Here is a 16,885-nt window from a genome sequence, read left to right as displayed (position 1 = left end):
TGTACTGTTTTAATTACTGTAGCTTTGTAATATAGTTTGAAATTGGGAAGTGTAATACCTCTAGCTTTGTTCTTTTTTCTCAGTATTGTTTAGGCAATTCAGGTTCTTGTGTAGCTCAATACAAATTTTATGGGTTTTTTTTTGTTTTATTTCTGTGGAAAAATGACACTGGGATTTTTGATAGGGATTACATTGAGTCTGTAATCAGATTGCTTTAGGTAATATAGAAGTTTTAACAATGTTAACTCTTGCAGCCCGTGAACACGTGATAATCTTTCCATTTCTTTGTGTCATCTTCACTTTCTTTCGACAATGTTTTGTAGTTTTTGCAGGAGATTAAAAGTTTTATCTAAAAAAACCCCTTTTTTAGTATATGTGCTGCCGAAGCACTAAAAATACTTATATTTATATCTATTAGTTCTTAACAACTCTATGAGATTTCAAAATCAATTATTACCTAAGCCGTTTTCTTTACAAATTTTGTAACAGATAGCATGAACTCATTTTTGTAAACCCAGGTGAAACAAAAATATATTTGTTAATAACTGAAAGACATGTCTATTTAATCAAACCTGCTTAATGTCAAATATTTTCCCAGATCACGTGATCCTGAAAAGGATTCGCATTAGTTTCTGTTATATTTCTTAATTTATATAACCACTTAATTCCTTTAAGCCAGTCAGATATTACAAACTAGTAATACCATCAATAGGCAGAAAACACTATACCATATATAAAAGAGACAAACACAGATGCCACAGACAGATCAAAACATAAATAGAATTACTAATAATTGTAGGGAATACCCAAGATTTTTAATTTGTCCTTGGCAATTTTTAAGTATGCTGGGGTGGGGGCGGGAGTAGGAGTGGAGGGTCGGGTATGGGAGACTTAAACAGCTTGTGTTTTTAAAAGTGCCCCCTCTCCAGTTTTTTTCCCTCTAGTTTCCTCAGGCTCAGATAGTTACAGATTGTATTTGTATTTCTGATTTACCTAGTAGGAGGGCCTGGGGAAATCTTGAGAACTTTTTCTTAAAATTTCTATCAGATTGAAAAATCAGCTTCCACTTTTGCAAAATTTATGATCAGAATTATTAAATCCTTTAAAACCTGTTCAAATATACCAATTCTTATAATCTTTTATCATAATAACGTTCTAAAAATTTCCACCTTGTTGCAAAATCTCTTGATTTTCCTTTTTTTCCACTCTTATTAACCTAATGTTTGTATTAGCATCTGTAAGTCCTAAGAAGCTGAAACAGCAAATTCGAAAGGCTTAAAACTAGTTATAATTCTTTGTGTCTACCTTATCCCCGCCTTTAATGGGGCAGGGGCAGTCCAAGACAAGGTACTGGTCAGTTTCATTTCTGGTGAGAGTACTCCTTCCTGGCTTGTAGTTGGCCACCTTCTCTCCCTTTTTCTCTAAAGTGCCAGGCAGTTGTATTTCCAATGTCCCAATTTTTTTTTTTCTTTTTTACAATATCTGCAAATATCTTAAGGTGAATAGGAAGAGGTCTGAGTGGACTTTTGATTTTTGTTCTGATTTCTGTCCATCTTATTAAGGGAGTCTTAATCGCTAGTTATTACACCAATATGAGGACTCTCTTAAAAATTTTTCAGTTTAGAAGTTTTCCAATTCAGGGTATCCATCACCTGGCCAGTGATGGTAAGATTTTAATAGCAACTCAAACCATAAGCGTTTTATGCTTAACTAAGGAAACAAAAGGCTTCCATAAAGAGCACAAAGGACGCAGCCCTCATGGATCCAACAGTTCATTAGCAGAGTTAGCCTAAAAAAGATGGGGAGCCCTGTCTTTCAGCAGCTCTTCCAAAATAGGGAATCATGTGCTTCTCCCCACTTTTGAACAGAATATGGTTTAAGATGAACTAAGCTTGGATCCACAGCCTATTCAGCTGCTCGCCAGATGCATATACATAATCCAGCTGGTGGAGATAATAGACCATCTCTGGCAGGAGCGGTATTAATAGAAAACAGGAATACGTAAACCAAGTTTTTCCCAGAGTCATGTTTGCCCCAAAACTAGTTTCACAAATATTTCTCCTGTCAATCTAAGTTTAGAAAAGAAAAGAAAAAAAAAAAGGACTCTTAGCACTTCTAACTTCCACCAAACCCCACAGACATCAGATGGGGTAAAATGCTTACCATCTCTGCCAACTGTGGTGAGATGTCCATTATCCCTTAGCTGCAGCAGTCCAGGGAGCTAGCAGTATCCCAGCCAGTGAATTCTCTTGGCTGGCTCACCAAAATGGGGGGTGGGGTGGGTAAAAAAATATATATATCTTTTCATCTTCTAAGTTCTTCTAGAATCAAATTAACAGATTAATAAGAAAAAAAATCAAATTTTTAATAGATGCATGTGGGGAATTCACATAAGCATGAGAATTCCAAAGACAGGCAGCATTGAGTATATATGACATTGTTGACAGAGAAGGTGGGGAATGGATCTTAAGATTTCAAAAGTGAGAATGGACTTTTCTTACACGTAGTTGAGAAAGAACAGAAAACATGTGGCGGGCAAATACTTGCTAGGCACACAAAAGCAATGGGACACAGGGTATCTAACTAATAGGCTCCTGCTCAGTCTTTGTCTAATGCTGGGGTGATTATGCCAAGGTTTCCTTCCTGAAGTACGTTTTTCTATCTGAATATCTTAGGAAAGGCGGGGAGGGGGCGGGGGGAATCAAGGGTTCTAAGTCTTGTTTCTTAATAACCAGTTTAAAATTAATATTCCAAAAGGCAAAACTTTTGGTCCCCTTCATCTTCAGTGTACAGATTTTTCATTCTTTCTTAAATTTTTACCTAGGTATTTTATTTTTGTTGTGATTGTAAATGGAATTCTCATTTCTCTTATGTGTATAGAAACATAACACATTTTTGTATATGGTTTTTATATATGATTTTTACCCTGCAACTTTACTGTATTATTTCTGTTTTGGCGGTCTTTAGGGTTTTCTGTATATAAAATCATGCCATCCACAAATAGTTTTACTTTTTCCTTTCCAATTTGGTTGCCTTTTTTCTTGCCCAGTTGCTTTGGCTAGGACTTCCTACGATGAATAATCATATACGTTTACTATTTTGTACATTTTAGGGTATAGTTGTAAGATCAAGCAGTTGAAATGGAGTTCTTGAGTCAAAGGGTAAATAATAATGTCAGATTACCTTAATGTCTGTTTCTCCAGTCTTGACAATAATGTGTGGTTAAACTTCTGGATTTTGTGAATCTTCTGGTTGCAAATGGAATTTTAGTAGTTTCATTTTCCTTAATATGAGGTTGAGTGTCATTATAAAATCACTTTGACTACTGTATTGACAATAGACAGTTGGAAGGTGAGAAGCAAGGAATTTAGCTAAAATGCTGTTCCCTTGGAGCACTTTAATATTTACCCAGTCGGAGAGTTGAAGAGAAACCAGCAAAGGAGTCTAAGAAGTGGCCATTGAGGTAGGAGAACAGATAAGGGTGTCCCGGAAGGCAAGGAGGAAGTAGGGCACTTTAAAGCTAAGGGTGAAGTGGCCAGCCTCTAGTAATGTGGAGGCCTAAACAGTTTTAGTAAAACACTGATACAATGTCTGCTTGGACTGCATGTGAGAGAACTGAACACAAGAAACAGCTTCTGAAAGAGTTTTGAGTCAGAGGGTAAATATGTTGTCTCATAAAGGGAAACAGGACCAGGAGAAGGATTTATAAAGAGAGGGTTAATTTTGTTATTTAGATGAGAGATAACATTGTATGCTAATAGAATGATTCAACAGAGAAGTGAAAATTGGTGCAGGAGAGGGGATAATCGCTGGAGTGACGTCCCTGTCCAGGTTGAGGATGAGTTCTAGAGGACACCTACGGGTGGAAGATGGTAGGTAGCAGATGTATGATGGAAGCATGTGAAAGTTCTCTAATTGCTTGAGTTTTCTTCCTGAAATAGTATGGACATCACTTGAGATTATGGTGGGAGAAGGAAGAGATGTTTAGAGGTTGGAGAAGAGGACCAAGGTAACGTCTAGGTACAGAGTAAATGGAGGAAATGTAATATATTTGCAGGAGAAAACCACCTTACTTGAGGCCAGGCATACGTTCAGACCAGCCAAGTTTTTCTCTAGCCATGTTCAGTAAGTAGTGTAGGCACAGAGTCCAGTTAAATTTAACCAAGGTTGAGGGTTTACCAGGTGAATACAATGGTATAATGACAGCAAGGGAGTAAATTAAAATAATCTAAGCTGGGTGAGGAACTGAGGACATGAGGGGTTGAAGGACAGTGATAAAAACAGTAGGTCCTTGTGGTATTTAGAATTGTAGTCGGGTATTAGGTGTGAACTAGGTAGGCAGAGGTCAGAGTGGGATCCCTGGAATTGAGATCAGAGAGGGGAGCAGCTATAATGGCAAGAGCGAGGATATGTTCATGGGTGAGAATGGCTGAGGTCAGGAGGATGATCGGATCTGTGAAGTCAAAGAACTGAGACAAAGTTACTCGAAGGGTCATTCACATAGCTAGTGAAATCACTAGGAATTATGACAAAAGTAGTGTGGGGGTGACCAGGAGCCAGGTCTGTAATGAACAGCAACATCGGGTGGAAAGTGGGTAGTAGGTGGTAGCAGAGATTAATAGCAGCAGCCTCCAGATTTAGGGTTTTTAGGGAAGGACATTGTTGGAAGCAGCACTGAGGGACAAGGACACTTTACATTCTACTACTACCTGCCCTCGTACCAAGAGTACTGCAGGGCTGAGCCAGGTTTCAGGTAGGCAAGGTGACATTACATTCAAAGCAGCGATGGGGATATAGGGACATTCTGTTGAAATCTAGGGGCAAAGTGGAAGTTTCTGCAGTTGAGGAGAAGAGGGAGATGGAGGTCAGACTAGGGGATATATGTGAAAATGAAAATCCGGGTGATGAAAAATGACAGTAGGGCCTGAAGGGAATTCGTGCTAAGAAATGGAGGAGTATGAGATTCGCTAGGAACAGCAGAGCTCCGGGGCCTGCTCTTCCACCCTGCCAGGAAGGCATGGCTTTAACTGGAGCACAGGGAGCTCAATTTAGAGAGGATGTAGGGGTGCAGAACTCACAGCTCTGGGAGTCCTCTAGTATTCTGAAGTACATACAGCGAAACAGCAAACAGCAGGCACAGTGAAACTGAAATGCAGATCCATTTAAGTCAAAATATCTGTATCCTAGATATTTTCTCCAAGGCTAGCTTCCACACATACCTGAATTGAGTAACTTCACCCATTGTTCATTTTAAATGTTTCATAGCAGCCAGTATCAGAGCATCTCCATTTTAAACAAAGATGCATTAAGGAGTGTCCTATACTATTTTATTATTCAGGTCACATCTAGGAATCAGTTTTGTTGAAGCAGTTAAATGGGACAACTTCCTTTATTTCTCCATTTTGCCCAGGAACTGATGTCGGCAAAGTGTGATCTTTTTATCCATTTTTCTTTCAGGTAGCAATTGTCGTATTAGGAAACAAAATCGACCTTTCAGAGCAGAGACAAGTGGACGCTGAAGTGGCACAGCAATGGGCAAAAAGTGAGAAAGTGCGACTGTGGGAGGTAACGGTTACAGATCGGAAAACTCTGATTGAACCATTCACTCTATTAGCCAGCAAACTTTCCCAGCCCCCGAGTAAATCCAGCTTTCCTTTGCCTGGGAGGAAAAACAAAGGGAACTCTAGCTCTGAGAACTAAAACTCAGTGCCACAGTTGTTTGTTGAATAGTGATTGCCTTTAACTGTCTGTGAACATATTTAAAATAGGCCATTTGTAGCTGCTTTTGGTCCTTTGAAAATCCCTAAGGAAGTAATTTAATGCACTTTAGGATTTAATTAAATTATTTGGGCTGTATTACTATTGCCTGATATAAAATAATATATTTGCATTCTAGATGCTTGAAATTTGTCCCTGATATTTGCACGTTATTTATATTTGTGCCTATGAGTAGCGACCCCCCCCTTAACCTGTTTCAGAAGCTATTATTCTGTATAACTTTATGCACTGTTAGCTCAAACATAACTTCATTTTAAAAAAATTCACCAGTCATCTAATGCCTAGGATTATAAAATGACATTTTTTGGTATGTCCAAACTGGATCACAAACAATTTGGGTACTAAATTTTATCTGGTGGAGATCCTGCTAAATTGAACAAAACCTATGATACCGCTTTGTTCACATTGTATGTGTAGCATGACTTGAGGTAGCAGGTGGTATAAATATGTTCAGACTGTTTCCTCCTTCTCTAAGAAAACTGGTAGACGTGTAAGGACAGGAAAGTTTCCATTTTCCACTTAGAATACTATACCTTTTGGAAAACTTTCTTGGATATAGAAATGTGGAATAAAATGTATCATAAAACTATTGAACTACAGGTAGTCTTCAAGTTAGATATCTGAATTTGTGCTAAGGTTCTCTGAAGATTTTTGCAAAATCTGAGCAATGGGGCTTATATTTAGCAAATTGACAATATTGTATCTAGTTTTAAAAGGAGGAAGCAAGCTTAGTGGTTTCAATGTGAAAGCAGTTAACTGATTTAAATGTAAAATAAAGAATAAGCTGTTCAGCAAAGAAATGTGAAAACATCTAGTAAATTTTAACATCTTAAATGGAATACTTTTAAGGCTATGTTCAGTGAATTTAAAGCTCAGTCCTGTGAATTCCAGCCAAGAACTGCACGTTAAGAGATATAACACTTATAAATCAGTGCCGCTACCATATAATTCTTCAAAATTTCTCATCATTTTTTAGGTCAAAAATGATCACTCAGATATGACTGCCACTCCCTGCATTCTCTCTCGGTTACTATTTGGTCTTCTAGCTTTTTTTCTATGTATTTTATGTAGATGGATAAATACTTTTATAATTATTAAGTAACATACTAGATCATCCTGCAGTTTGCTTTTTTCCCCTACTAAACTTAGATCTGTCTTAGCATGCATATAGTTACCATGTTCCTTTTAAATGCTTAATGAATGTATATGTACCTTGTCCTGTGCATCAGGGTGTTTCTCTGGCATAGATACAAAGAAATAGAATTACTGCATTCTATAGATATAAACACTTAGGCACTGCTCTAATGTGGCTGTACTAATTTAGCCACAAGAGAACCCATTTCTCACGTACTTGTCATCATAGCATCTGCAACTTAGAAATGCTTTTAAAAAGATGAGGTAGGGTTCATCTTTGAAAGACCTTTTCCAAGGCACCTCAAAATCTATCCTACAAGACTGCTATAAATTAGAGTAACATACCAATCCTAATAGGTGCTTGATAAATGATACCAGTTCATTCAGTCTATAGTTACTACGTTGCTTTTAGGAGTAAAGATCTATCAAGTTTAAAAGAACCTGCAAATTACAAAAGCAAAAGAAAGTAAATGAACACAGCAACACTGGCTGGTTTGTTTTAATATTGTTTATTAGCACAGTAACAAATGCAGACTTAAGTAGTCCACAACATATAACCAATTCAATGAGCAACTCCTATTCCACGCTTTACAGTTAACAGCTTAAGGTATTTTACTACAGGTTTTCACAAGTCCTGATTCAAATTTCTAATCTTTTCACAATAAAGTAGATTGACATATAAAATAAAACACATAACTATTCATTTCCTGATGTGTGTCCATTGACATGAGATGACAATCTCTAAAAACGTAAATATCCATGTTCTCTTCCAAGAAGGGCAAACAAGTTCTAATTTTTTATAAACAAAAATGTATGTACTCCTGAAGGACTTCACATAAATGGCCATGTGTGTAACCTGTACAAAATTAAGCTGTTTTAAATTTACAGACTACAAGCAACTGAACCCAAATGTCTATTCTTCGCTGTACTACATTTCAGCTAATGTTGCAGAACTAATGACAATTTTAAATGTTGCTATTACCAATTCTGTCTACTGTAGCAAGATACCTTAAGTTACAACAAAATCTTAAGAAATAAGACTGAATAATATCTGTTATAGAAATACCCTACTCTTTACCAACTCCCACCCTCCCCCACCCCTTCAAAATCATAAGCAGCTCTCTGTGACAAATAAGGTAAGAATTGTGAAAACCCAATTTATGTAGCGTATCTCTTGGTCCACTGTCTGGCCATTCTGTCATGTTCTGCTCTGTTGGTCATATACTGAGTGGCAATACTTCCCACCAAGGGATCGGCTGGAAGAAAAGAATGTAGATTACTTTGGAGAAAGGAAAAGGACATTTTAAATTTTAGCAAATTAGTGACAGCTTATAGCTTAGGAAGAACTGTACCAAGTATTTGTGATCAAATCCATTTCTGATACACCACTCCACCATTCCAGGTACTTTAAAAAACATAGCAATGCAGGAGCGAAAATTCTTATCAAAATAGAATACTTAGGCTTTTAGTACTGGTCTGGCTTTATCTCCTTAGTTCATTCCATTCCTCGCCCAAACGCCACCCAGAGTTTTTTTTGTCGTTGTATGTTAGGGTAAATTCAATAAACTAGAATGATCAAGGCTCCAGACTACAATGCACATCCAGCTGTGTTCACATGACCTTTCTCAGTGGCAGCAATGACACTGAACACCGGAAGTCCTGGAGGCTGTTGCAGTGTAACACCGTTTACCTCTACACTGTTTACCCAGAGAGAGCCTGGACTCCAATTAAGTACAGCGTTTCTCTGAATCCTAAATAGAATCTTTTATATTTGGTTTATTTGGAGAAAAAAATTTTAATAAAGGAAATTGAACACCGCCTCAGTAACCAGCTAGAGGGCAAGTGCTCAATGAATCTATAGACCCAGGTGAGGTTAAACAGGCAAATGACTCAACATTTAGAAGTATGTGGTTTAAGAGAACCATATGAGAAATATGCAAGAGAGAGAATGGAAAATGTGAAAAACTATAGCAAACTGTAGCCTTCTGTTTGAACTTGTTCCTAGAATATATCAATGGTGAAGTTGCATATTCCAACTAGTAGATTGAACTTGATTAAAAATATCTTTGAAAAGCAATTACATTTGTCCTTTGAAAGCTGGTAGAAAAATGAAATCTGTACCTTAGGTTTATGTGGAAAACAGATATTATTTGGATGAGGAAGAATAAAAGTGAGGAATCATTAACCTTACCAGGATTACAGTCTGTAAGAAGTGAGCAGATAGAAAGGAGGACCTTCGAAATGGTTAGTGCTGGGCTCCAATTATCTTTCAATATGTCCAAGCAAATAACTCCTTGACTGTTAATATTACAGTGATAGATTCTTGTCCGAAATGTAACCTAAAAAATAAGTGTTAAACAAAAAACATCCAATAATAAAGCTTTATACTATAAAAACTTTTAAAGAAATAGTTTTAAAAAATATAAATAAAGTAACAGTTTAAAGATGGTAAGAGTTTGAGACTAATAAATTTCAGATTAAGAGATTAAAAAGTATATGTTGATACAATCTCAGGGACTGTCAATTTCATTTAAAAAGTAATATCCCTCAACAAATAGCAAAGTAACTTCAATATTTCTTGAATTCATCTTTAGCAATTTTAATGTTTTAAGTATTTTGCTAACATTTCCAAGTTTGAATAGCTAATTGTTTGCTGACCTCTTGTGTTAGCTGGTAGTACTACATGGCCTCAAAGTATGCTTTAGAAACAAAATCAGAGGTGCAATAGTGTGGGTACTTAAAATACAGTTAAACAAAATGCTTAGCAAACAATGATCACACCCCCAAAAAGCTGTAAAAAAAATTTGAAGATGAGATTTGTTTCTGTGCTGACCTTTAATTTACATCAGCTCCCGCAGATATCCTGTCTACGTAAATCACAGAAATTCACTATAATGGAGTCTCCACAGGAGAGGAGCCAAAGATGGGTAAGGACCACAGCAATTGACAATAATAAACATAGATCACAGAAGCCTGGGCGATTCTGTTTGGTCTAATTTTTGTTTGTGAAATACTCTGAATCATTCCAAAGTAAAAACCTACAACTTTACCACTTTTTTCTTTAATGACAGACTTTCAGTCACTTCTTGCTGTTGCAATTGTACATGTAATCTACCCCCAACCCCAAGAAGACGCTTTCCTTCTAACACTGTGAATGAGAATCATAGATTGATGACTGTTACAGGAGATAAGTGATTTCCCAAAGCCTAGAGGTGAGAATTTGAACAAGACCAAAAGATGACAAGGAGCAGAATCCAAGGCTTTGGTAGGAGACTCTGATTCTCTTACTGTCTTAGTGCATGGTTATTTTGACACCACTTTTTAACTGTTCAGAAACTTTTTGTTGAGTGGAAAGTAGGGGATTAATTCTGGGCTGCTATGTTACCGGACTGCTGTAGAGGAGTGCCCCCACCCCCATCCGCGGTTTCTTGATTTCAGTTACCTGTAGTCAACTGCAGTCCAAAAATATTAAAGATTTCCAAAATAAACAATTCATGTTTTAAATCATGTGCTGTTCTGAGTAGCATGATGAAATCTCGCACAGTACCGCTTGGGATGTGAATCATCCCTTTGTCTAGCATATCCACACTATATATACCACCTTCCCATCTGGGTTATCAAATAGACTATCGAGGTATTGTACTGCTTGTGTTCAAAGTAACCCATATTTTACTCAATAATGCCACATTCATATAACTTATTACAGCACATTGTTATAATCGATGTTTCGTTATTCTTGTTAATCTCTTATTATGCCTAATTTATAAACTTTATCATAGGTTACATGTACGTATAGGAAAAAACAGCACAGTTGACTCTTGAACACAAGTTTGAACTGCATGGATCCACTTACAAACGGTTTTTTTTTTCAGTCAATATTTTCTCTTACCATTTTCTTAACATATTTTCTCTAGCTTAAGAATGCAGGATATAAGACATGTAACATGCAAAATATGCGTTAACTCTGTTATCAGTAAGGGTTCCAGTGAGCCATTAGTAAAGTTTGTGTGAGCCAAAAAAATTACATGTGGATTTTCAACTGCACAGGGGGGATTGGCACCCCAACTTCCACATTATTCAAGGGTCAACTGTGTGTGTAGGCTTCGCTGCTATCTGTGGTTTTAGGCATCCACTGGTTTCGTTGCTATCTGTGGTTTTAGGCATCCACTGGGGGTCCTGGAACACATCTCCTGTGAGTAAGTGGGGACTACTGTAGCAGGATCAAACCAAGCACTTACTCCTAGAAAAGACCTCTGCCAAATGAGGGGACGTCAACCCAATAAAGTGTTGAATGTACATTCAAATGGTACTTAAGAGGTTCATTAAGGTATAATACAAATCTACTCTGAATAAAAACTCATTTTTAAAAGCTTCAGTACTCTCTCATGGGAATATGTAAATTTTAGTATAAATCTGGGTAATTTCTTACCTTTGGAGGCTTGAAGGGATATTCTGGTGTAAAAGTGATATCAAGGAAGAATACACCACCCTCATACACGGATCCCGGTGGGCCTAGAATGGTTGATCTCCATTCATAGATGTTATCACCTTTGGGACCAGCACTGTGAAATAATATATCAAAAGATAAACAGATGGTCCAATTTTTACAAAGTATCAAAAAAGGGAGAAAGCTCCCCTCTCTTCTCCCTTTTTGTTTAATGTGTGGATTCTCGCCACAAAACAGAACTATCTTTGAGACATGATTCAGGACTGCAACAAACCCACCAGCCTTAGGTCAAGTAAATTGGTAAAAAAAATGTTGAGCCAACCCATTCTTAGCCTACCTAGCTGTGAATAAGCAAGAAATTCCTCAATTCTCCTTGACACATCTTAAGAAAATGGAAACAATGCTTCAAAAAAAGACAAACACTTCTCAGCACACAGAACTGCATTAAATTAGCAACTAATTATGGCAGTTTTTTTGCTCACAGCTATATCACTTCTAATGACCATTAAAGCACAAGAGTTTCATTTCTGACCTGACTGAGGCTCTACTTTCTTGCACTTGCATCTCTATTATCTTACCCTAAAAGGAATACAATAGATTGCAGTACTTTTTACATTATAAACCATGTTCGGTGGGAGGAGGAGAATGCATCCAATTACAAGTTATTCAGTTTTTATTTCAATATATATTAAATTCTATAATCAGGTTCTCTAAATATTATGATTGGGAAGTTAATCTATCCCTTGCCTGTTATATCACTGTTACTTACATTTAGTTACACCATAATTTGGCCATATTAACCTTGCAAAGCACTGTGTTGCCTTAGAGTGCATTCAAAGATATAATCATTAATAAAAATATAAAAATATTTGCCCTCTAAGACCTATGAAGAGCTTAAAATATCCACCCAAACAAGTAAGTGTAATACTCTGGTATTGAAAAGAGAGGAAAGGACAAAGATTGGGAAATGGTCTTAGTTATTAATTTAAAAGACCTCACGAATGTCAAACATGGGTAATGGTATACAGTGGTTAACTTCACACATTTTCATCTCAGATTCTCAAACCTAACTAGTAACAGCTGCTTCAAGGATCATATATATGTCAGCCAAATAACAAAAATGATATAAAAGAAAACCAGAAAGAATCAAAAGTTGGGGTATCAAAAATATGGCAAAAAATAAAGGAGAAAATATAGACAAAAGAATGGTGGCTAATGACCCCTTTTCACCATGTGAGGTTACAATGAGAAGGCAGCCATGTGTCAACCAGGAAGCAGGCCCTCACCAGACACCAAATCTGCAGGTGCCTTGATCGTGGACTGAAGGGAGATAATTACCAAAGAGTTGATGTTGGCTGATAGACACTGATGTCAGGGAGAGCAATAAAAATAAAGAGCCAGAGTCAAGATCCTAATGCTTTTCCTGCCATCACTTCCAAAGTAGCCTTTCTCATGCATCCAGAAAGGAATTTAAGAGAATAACCATGTCATGATGCCAGCTGAACACTGGCTACAGATGGGGATTCCCAAGAAAATGGGCTTTTACTACAAAAACTACAGACAAATCATGTCTAGAAATTTAAAGGAATTTTTAGCTAAAGAATTTAAGAGTTTGAAATAATTTCATAGTGAACAAAGTTTACAATGAGCAGTCAGAAATAGTTCTGGTGAATGAAGCTGTAGGCATTCAGAAATGGGATTAAGAGAAGAAAAAAAATGAGAAAAATAATTATTTTGGTAAATGGAAAAAGAAAAAAATAGGGGCTAATGAGAAGAGTAGGGCCCAAACTGGCCAAGAGGCACCGCCTACCCCAACAAGAATGTTTTGAGAATTAAGATTAGGAAGAGGGGAAAGAACACCTCTATAGAGAGCAACAGGCCTCCAGTATCATTATAAATGGTAGCGATCATCATTGTTACTAATTAACCCCACTGGCTCAAATAGTACGGTTCTTTAAAATCAACTTGTGAGAGGTAATCCCAAGAACTATTAAAAACTTGTTTTAGACTGTATATATATATGGAAAAAGATCATTTAACACTGTCTCTAATATGAGGCCATGTGCGGAGATCATCTTTGAGTTTAAAAAGGCGGCTTCCTACTTTTACATGACATCCAACCATAGTTAGCTCAAGGTGGGATATAGGGAGAGCTCTTGATCAGCCCTATCCCTCTAGTAACCTCACTACTGAAAGGATACTACCCTGATTACTGCTTCATATCCTATCAGAACCGGTCCTCGGTCACCTGAAGTCTCCTCCCTGCCTGTATGTTTGCATACAGCATATGTACTTGGGCAGAAAATCTACAGACACTGGCTGATACAGCTGTGACGCCTGTTTACCAAACTGGAGTTAAAGGACAAGTGGACTACGTGGAAGGAGACAACATTAACACAGACATTGCAGATACAAAGATGAGCTATCCTCCTTTATGTAGATCATGCATCTAAGACTTAAAGGCAAAAGGCTACTCTGAACTCCTCTTTTTGGGGAACGAAGGCCAAGGAGAAGCTAGGCCATCTGATAGTACTGTAGGCAGCAGTCCAAGCTGCCTCCTAGTGATCAGAACCGTACACTTTTTCTCATAGCTTGGTGATACTAAAAGACCTAGAAAAAAACTAATAGTAAAGTCAGTCTAACCCTAGAGATGACATGTCGGCATGGGCCCAATTCTGCTGGCCCCTTAGTATAGAAAAGAAGAACTAAGGTTTAACAACATGCCACTGCAAGCAGATCGTATGGAACTTTAAAAATTAAAGATTTATGACCCCTCATCCCGGGCCTACTGAGTTAAGAATATCCAGAGGGGAACCCAAGAATCTATACTTCAAAAGCTCCCCTGGTGATCTCTGAGCAGGGGGCATTTGGGAACCACTGGCACAAGTTACTGGAAGTAGGACAACCAATTCAGAAAATAAGCTTTAATATTTTACAGCTTGTCACCTGTAATATAACTAGAAATCCAAATCACTTGTTTGTAATTAGCTTTCAGTTTCAAGTTCAGAAAAAGTATACAGAAGGGAGTTAAGGAATCAAGTACCCAACATAAACATAATTATGTAACAACAATAAAAAAAAAAGTGTACCACACTTCTATTAGCCAAAAATGGAGAATAAATATGGGTTATAAGAAAAAAAATACTAAGTGCTGGCCAAGAGGCACCGCCTACCCCAACAAGAATGTTTTGAGAATTAAGATTAGGAAGAGGGGAAAGAACACCTCTATAGAGAGCAACAGGCCTCCAGTATCATTATAAATGGTAGCGATCATCATTGTTACTAATTAACCCCACTGGCTCAAATAGTACGGTTCTTTAAAATCAACTTGTGAGAGGTAATCCCAAGAACTATTAAAAACTTGTTTTAGACTGTATATATATATGGAAAAAGATCATTTAACACTGTCTCTAATATGAGGCCATGTGCGGAGATCATCTTTGAGTTTAAAAAGGCGGCTTCCTACTTTTACATGACATCCAACCATAGTTAGCTCAAGGTGGGATATAGGGAGAGCTCTTGATCAGCCCTATCCCTCTAGTAACCTCACTACTGAAAGGATACTACCCTGATTACTGCTTCATATCCTATCAGAACCGGTCCTCGGTCACCTGAAGTCTCCTCCCTGCCTGTATGTTTGCATACAGCATATGTACTTGGGCAGAAAATCTACAGACACTGGCTGATACAGCTGTGACGCCTGTTTACCAAACTGGAGTTAAAGGACAAGTGGACTACGTGGAAGGAGACAACATTAACACAGACATTGCAGATACAAAGATGAGCTATCCTCCTTTATGTAGATCATGCATCTAAGACTTAAAGGCAAAAGGCTACTCTGAACTCCTCTTTTTGGGGAACGAAGGCCAAGGAGAAGCTAGGCCATCTGATAGTACTGTAGGCAGCAGTCCAAGCTGCCTCCTAGTGATCAGAACCGTACACTTTTTCTCATAGCTTGGTGATACTAAAAGACCTAGAAAAAAACTAATAGTAAAGTCAGTCTAACCCTAGAGATGACATGTCGGCATGGGCCCAATTCTGCTGGCCCCTTAGTATAGAAAAGAAGAACTAAGGTTTAACAACATGCCACTGCAAGCAGATCGTATGGAACTTTAAAAATTAAAGATTTATGACCCCTCATCCCGGGCCTACTGAGTTAAGAATATCCAGAGGGGAACCCAAGAATCTATACTTCAAAAGCTCCCCTGGTGATCTCTGAGCAGGGGGCATTTGGGAACCACTGGCACAAGTTACTGGAAGTAGGACAACCAATTCAGAAAATAAGCTTTAATATTTTACAGCTTGTCACCTGTAATATAACTAGAAATCCAAATCACTTGTTTGTAATTAGCTTTCAGTTTCAAGTTCAGAAAAAGTATACAGAAGGGAGTTAAGGAATCAAGTACCCAACATAAACATAATTATGTAACAACAATAAAAAAAAAAGTGTACCACACTTCTATTAGCCAAAAATGGAGAATAAATATGGGTTATAAGAAAAATAATACTAAGTGATTTCAAATATAGTTGAAATCATAAAGCATGAAATAGGAGCTCTGGAGAAGATTCCATCGTGTGGATCCCTAATCTGCGGATCCTCACCCAGGGGACTGGGAATTACTATGACGGGTCTGAGAACCCACTAGAAAGACCACTGCTTCCTGAATAAAAACTTCAGACTCCCTTTAAAGCTGTTATTAAATGAATTAATGTAGCTTTCAGTCATATGCATTTTCTTAAACTATAAGACAAAAATTATGATATAGGGGCCTGAAAAACTTGCTTTTTCCCCCTCCAAGGTAGGATCCACTGGTCTAGAAGGTATGTAGACAGACCCATGGCAGGGCCAGAAGTTTACAACTCTCAGAAGGTTACTGTCAAGGAGAACAGGGAAAGGAGATTCTTCACGTGAGGCTGTTCAGGAAAAGGTCCCTTCAAGCACTCCACCCATTTCTCTATAAAATGACTAAGTTTACCCTCAGGTCAGTGTGTCCATTTCCCTTTAACAGAAGATACTGTTGGTTCCACAATAAGAAATATGACTTCAATTTTAATCACTGGTTGATATAACTTTAAAATGGCATGTATTTAGTTATGTTATTAATCTATATGATTAGAAAGTACAGAAAGTTCTAAATTGGGAGATGGGGGATTGAAATTAAGATATTAAGGAACGAAGGGAACAAAAAATATATATCCTTCTTGGAAGCTGTTGAAACTCAACTGTGATTAGAATCTTTGCATGAGACTGAGAAGGCAAAACCAGACCAGGCCTTTCTCTTTCAGATTTTGTTAATGACTTAATATTTGTAACAAAAACACTTTTCAAAATAAAAGTATAGTCTATGGCCATGCCACCCTGAACAAGCCCGATCCCGTCTGATCTCCGAAGCTAGGCAGTGTCGGGCCTGGTTAGTACTTGGATGGGAGACCACCTAGGAAGACCAGGTGCTGTAGGCATAAAAAATAAAAAATAAGGGTCTACAGCCATGCTACCCTGAACAAGCCTGATCCCATCTGAGCTAA

At 37.6% G+C, this 16,885-nt stretch overlaps 2 protein-coding genes and 1 pseudogene across 6 annotated transcripts in view; 2 read left to right on the top strand and 1 right to left on the bottom strand.

Moving 5' to 3' along the window:
• NKIRAS1 (NFKB inhibitor interacting Ras like 1) overlaps positions 1-10,419 on the top strand; it is a 38,121-nt gene extending 27,702 nt beyond the window's left edge. For 2 of the 5 annotated variants that reach the window (XM_015597261.2, XM_025039021.1), the window contains 2 exons: positions 5,458-5,565; positions 9,762-10,419. In XM_015597261.2, the coding sequence (XP_015452747.1) occupies positions 5,458-5,565; positions 9,762-9,908 (255 nt within the window). In that variant the 3' untranslated portion in view covers positions 9,909-10,419. Of the gene's footprint in view, positions 1-5,457; positions 6,587-9,761 lie in introns of those variants that run through there. The other 3 variants (XR_001517820.2, XM_015597269.2, XM_006905697.3) reach the window with 3 other exon arrangements.
• UBE2E1 (ubiquitin conjugating enzyme E2 E1) overlaps positions 7,406-16,885 on the bottom strand; it is a 61,711-nt gene continuing 52,231 nt past the window's right edge. Inside the window, exons 3-5 of the mRNA XM_006905696.3 lie at positions 11,342-11,474; positions 9,104-9,251; positions 7,406-8,168 (exon numbers count right to left, since the gene is read on the bottom strand). Of these exons, the coding sequence (XP_006905758.1) occupies positions 8,071-8,168; positions 9,104-9,251; positions 11,342-11,474 (379 nt within the window). The 3' untranslated portion in view covers positions 7,406-8,070. The remainder of the gene's footprint in view (positions 8,169-9,103; positions 9,252-11,341; positions 11,475-16,885) is intronic.
• On the top strand, positions 16,701-16,819 carry LOC112470331 (annotated as a pseudogene).

This window comes from Pteropus alecto, unplaced genomic scaffold (genome assembly GCF_000325575.1).
Source record: "Pteropus alecto unplaced genomic scaffold, ASM32557v1 scaffold10, whole genome shotgun sequence".
In the NCBI taxonomy this organism is placed as follows: Eukaryota; Metazoa; Chordata; class Mammalia; order Chiroptera; family Pteropodidae; genus Pteropus; species Pteropus alecto.
The sequence above is the reverse complement of the archived record's forward strand: the minus strand, read 5'-3'. Positions and strand labels throughout refer to the sequence as shown.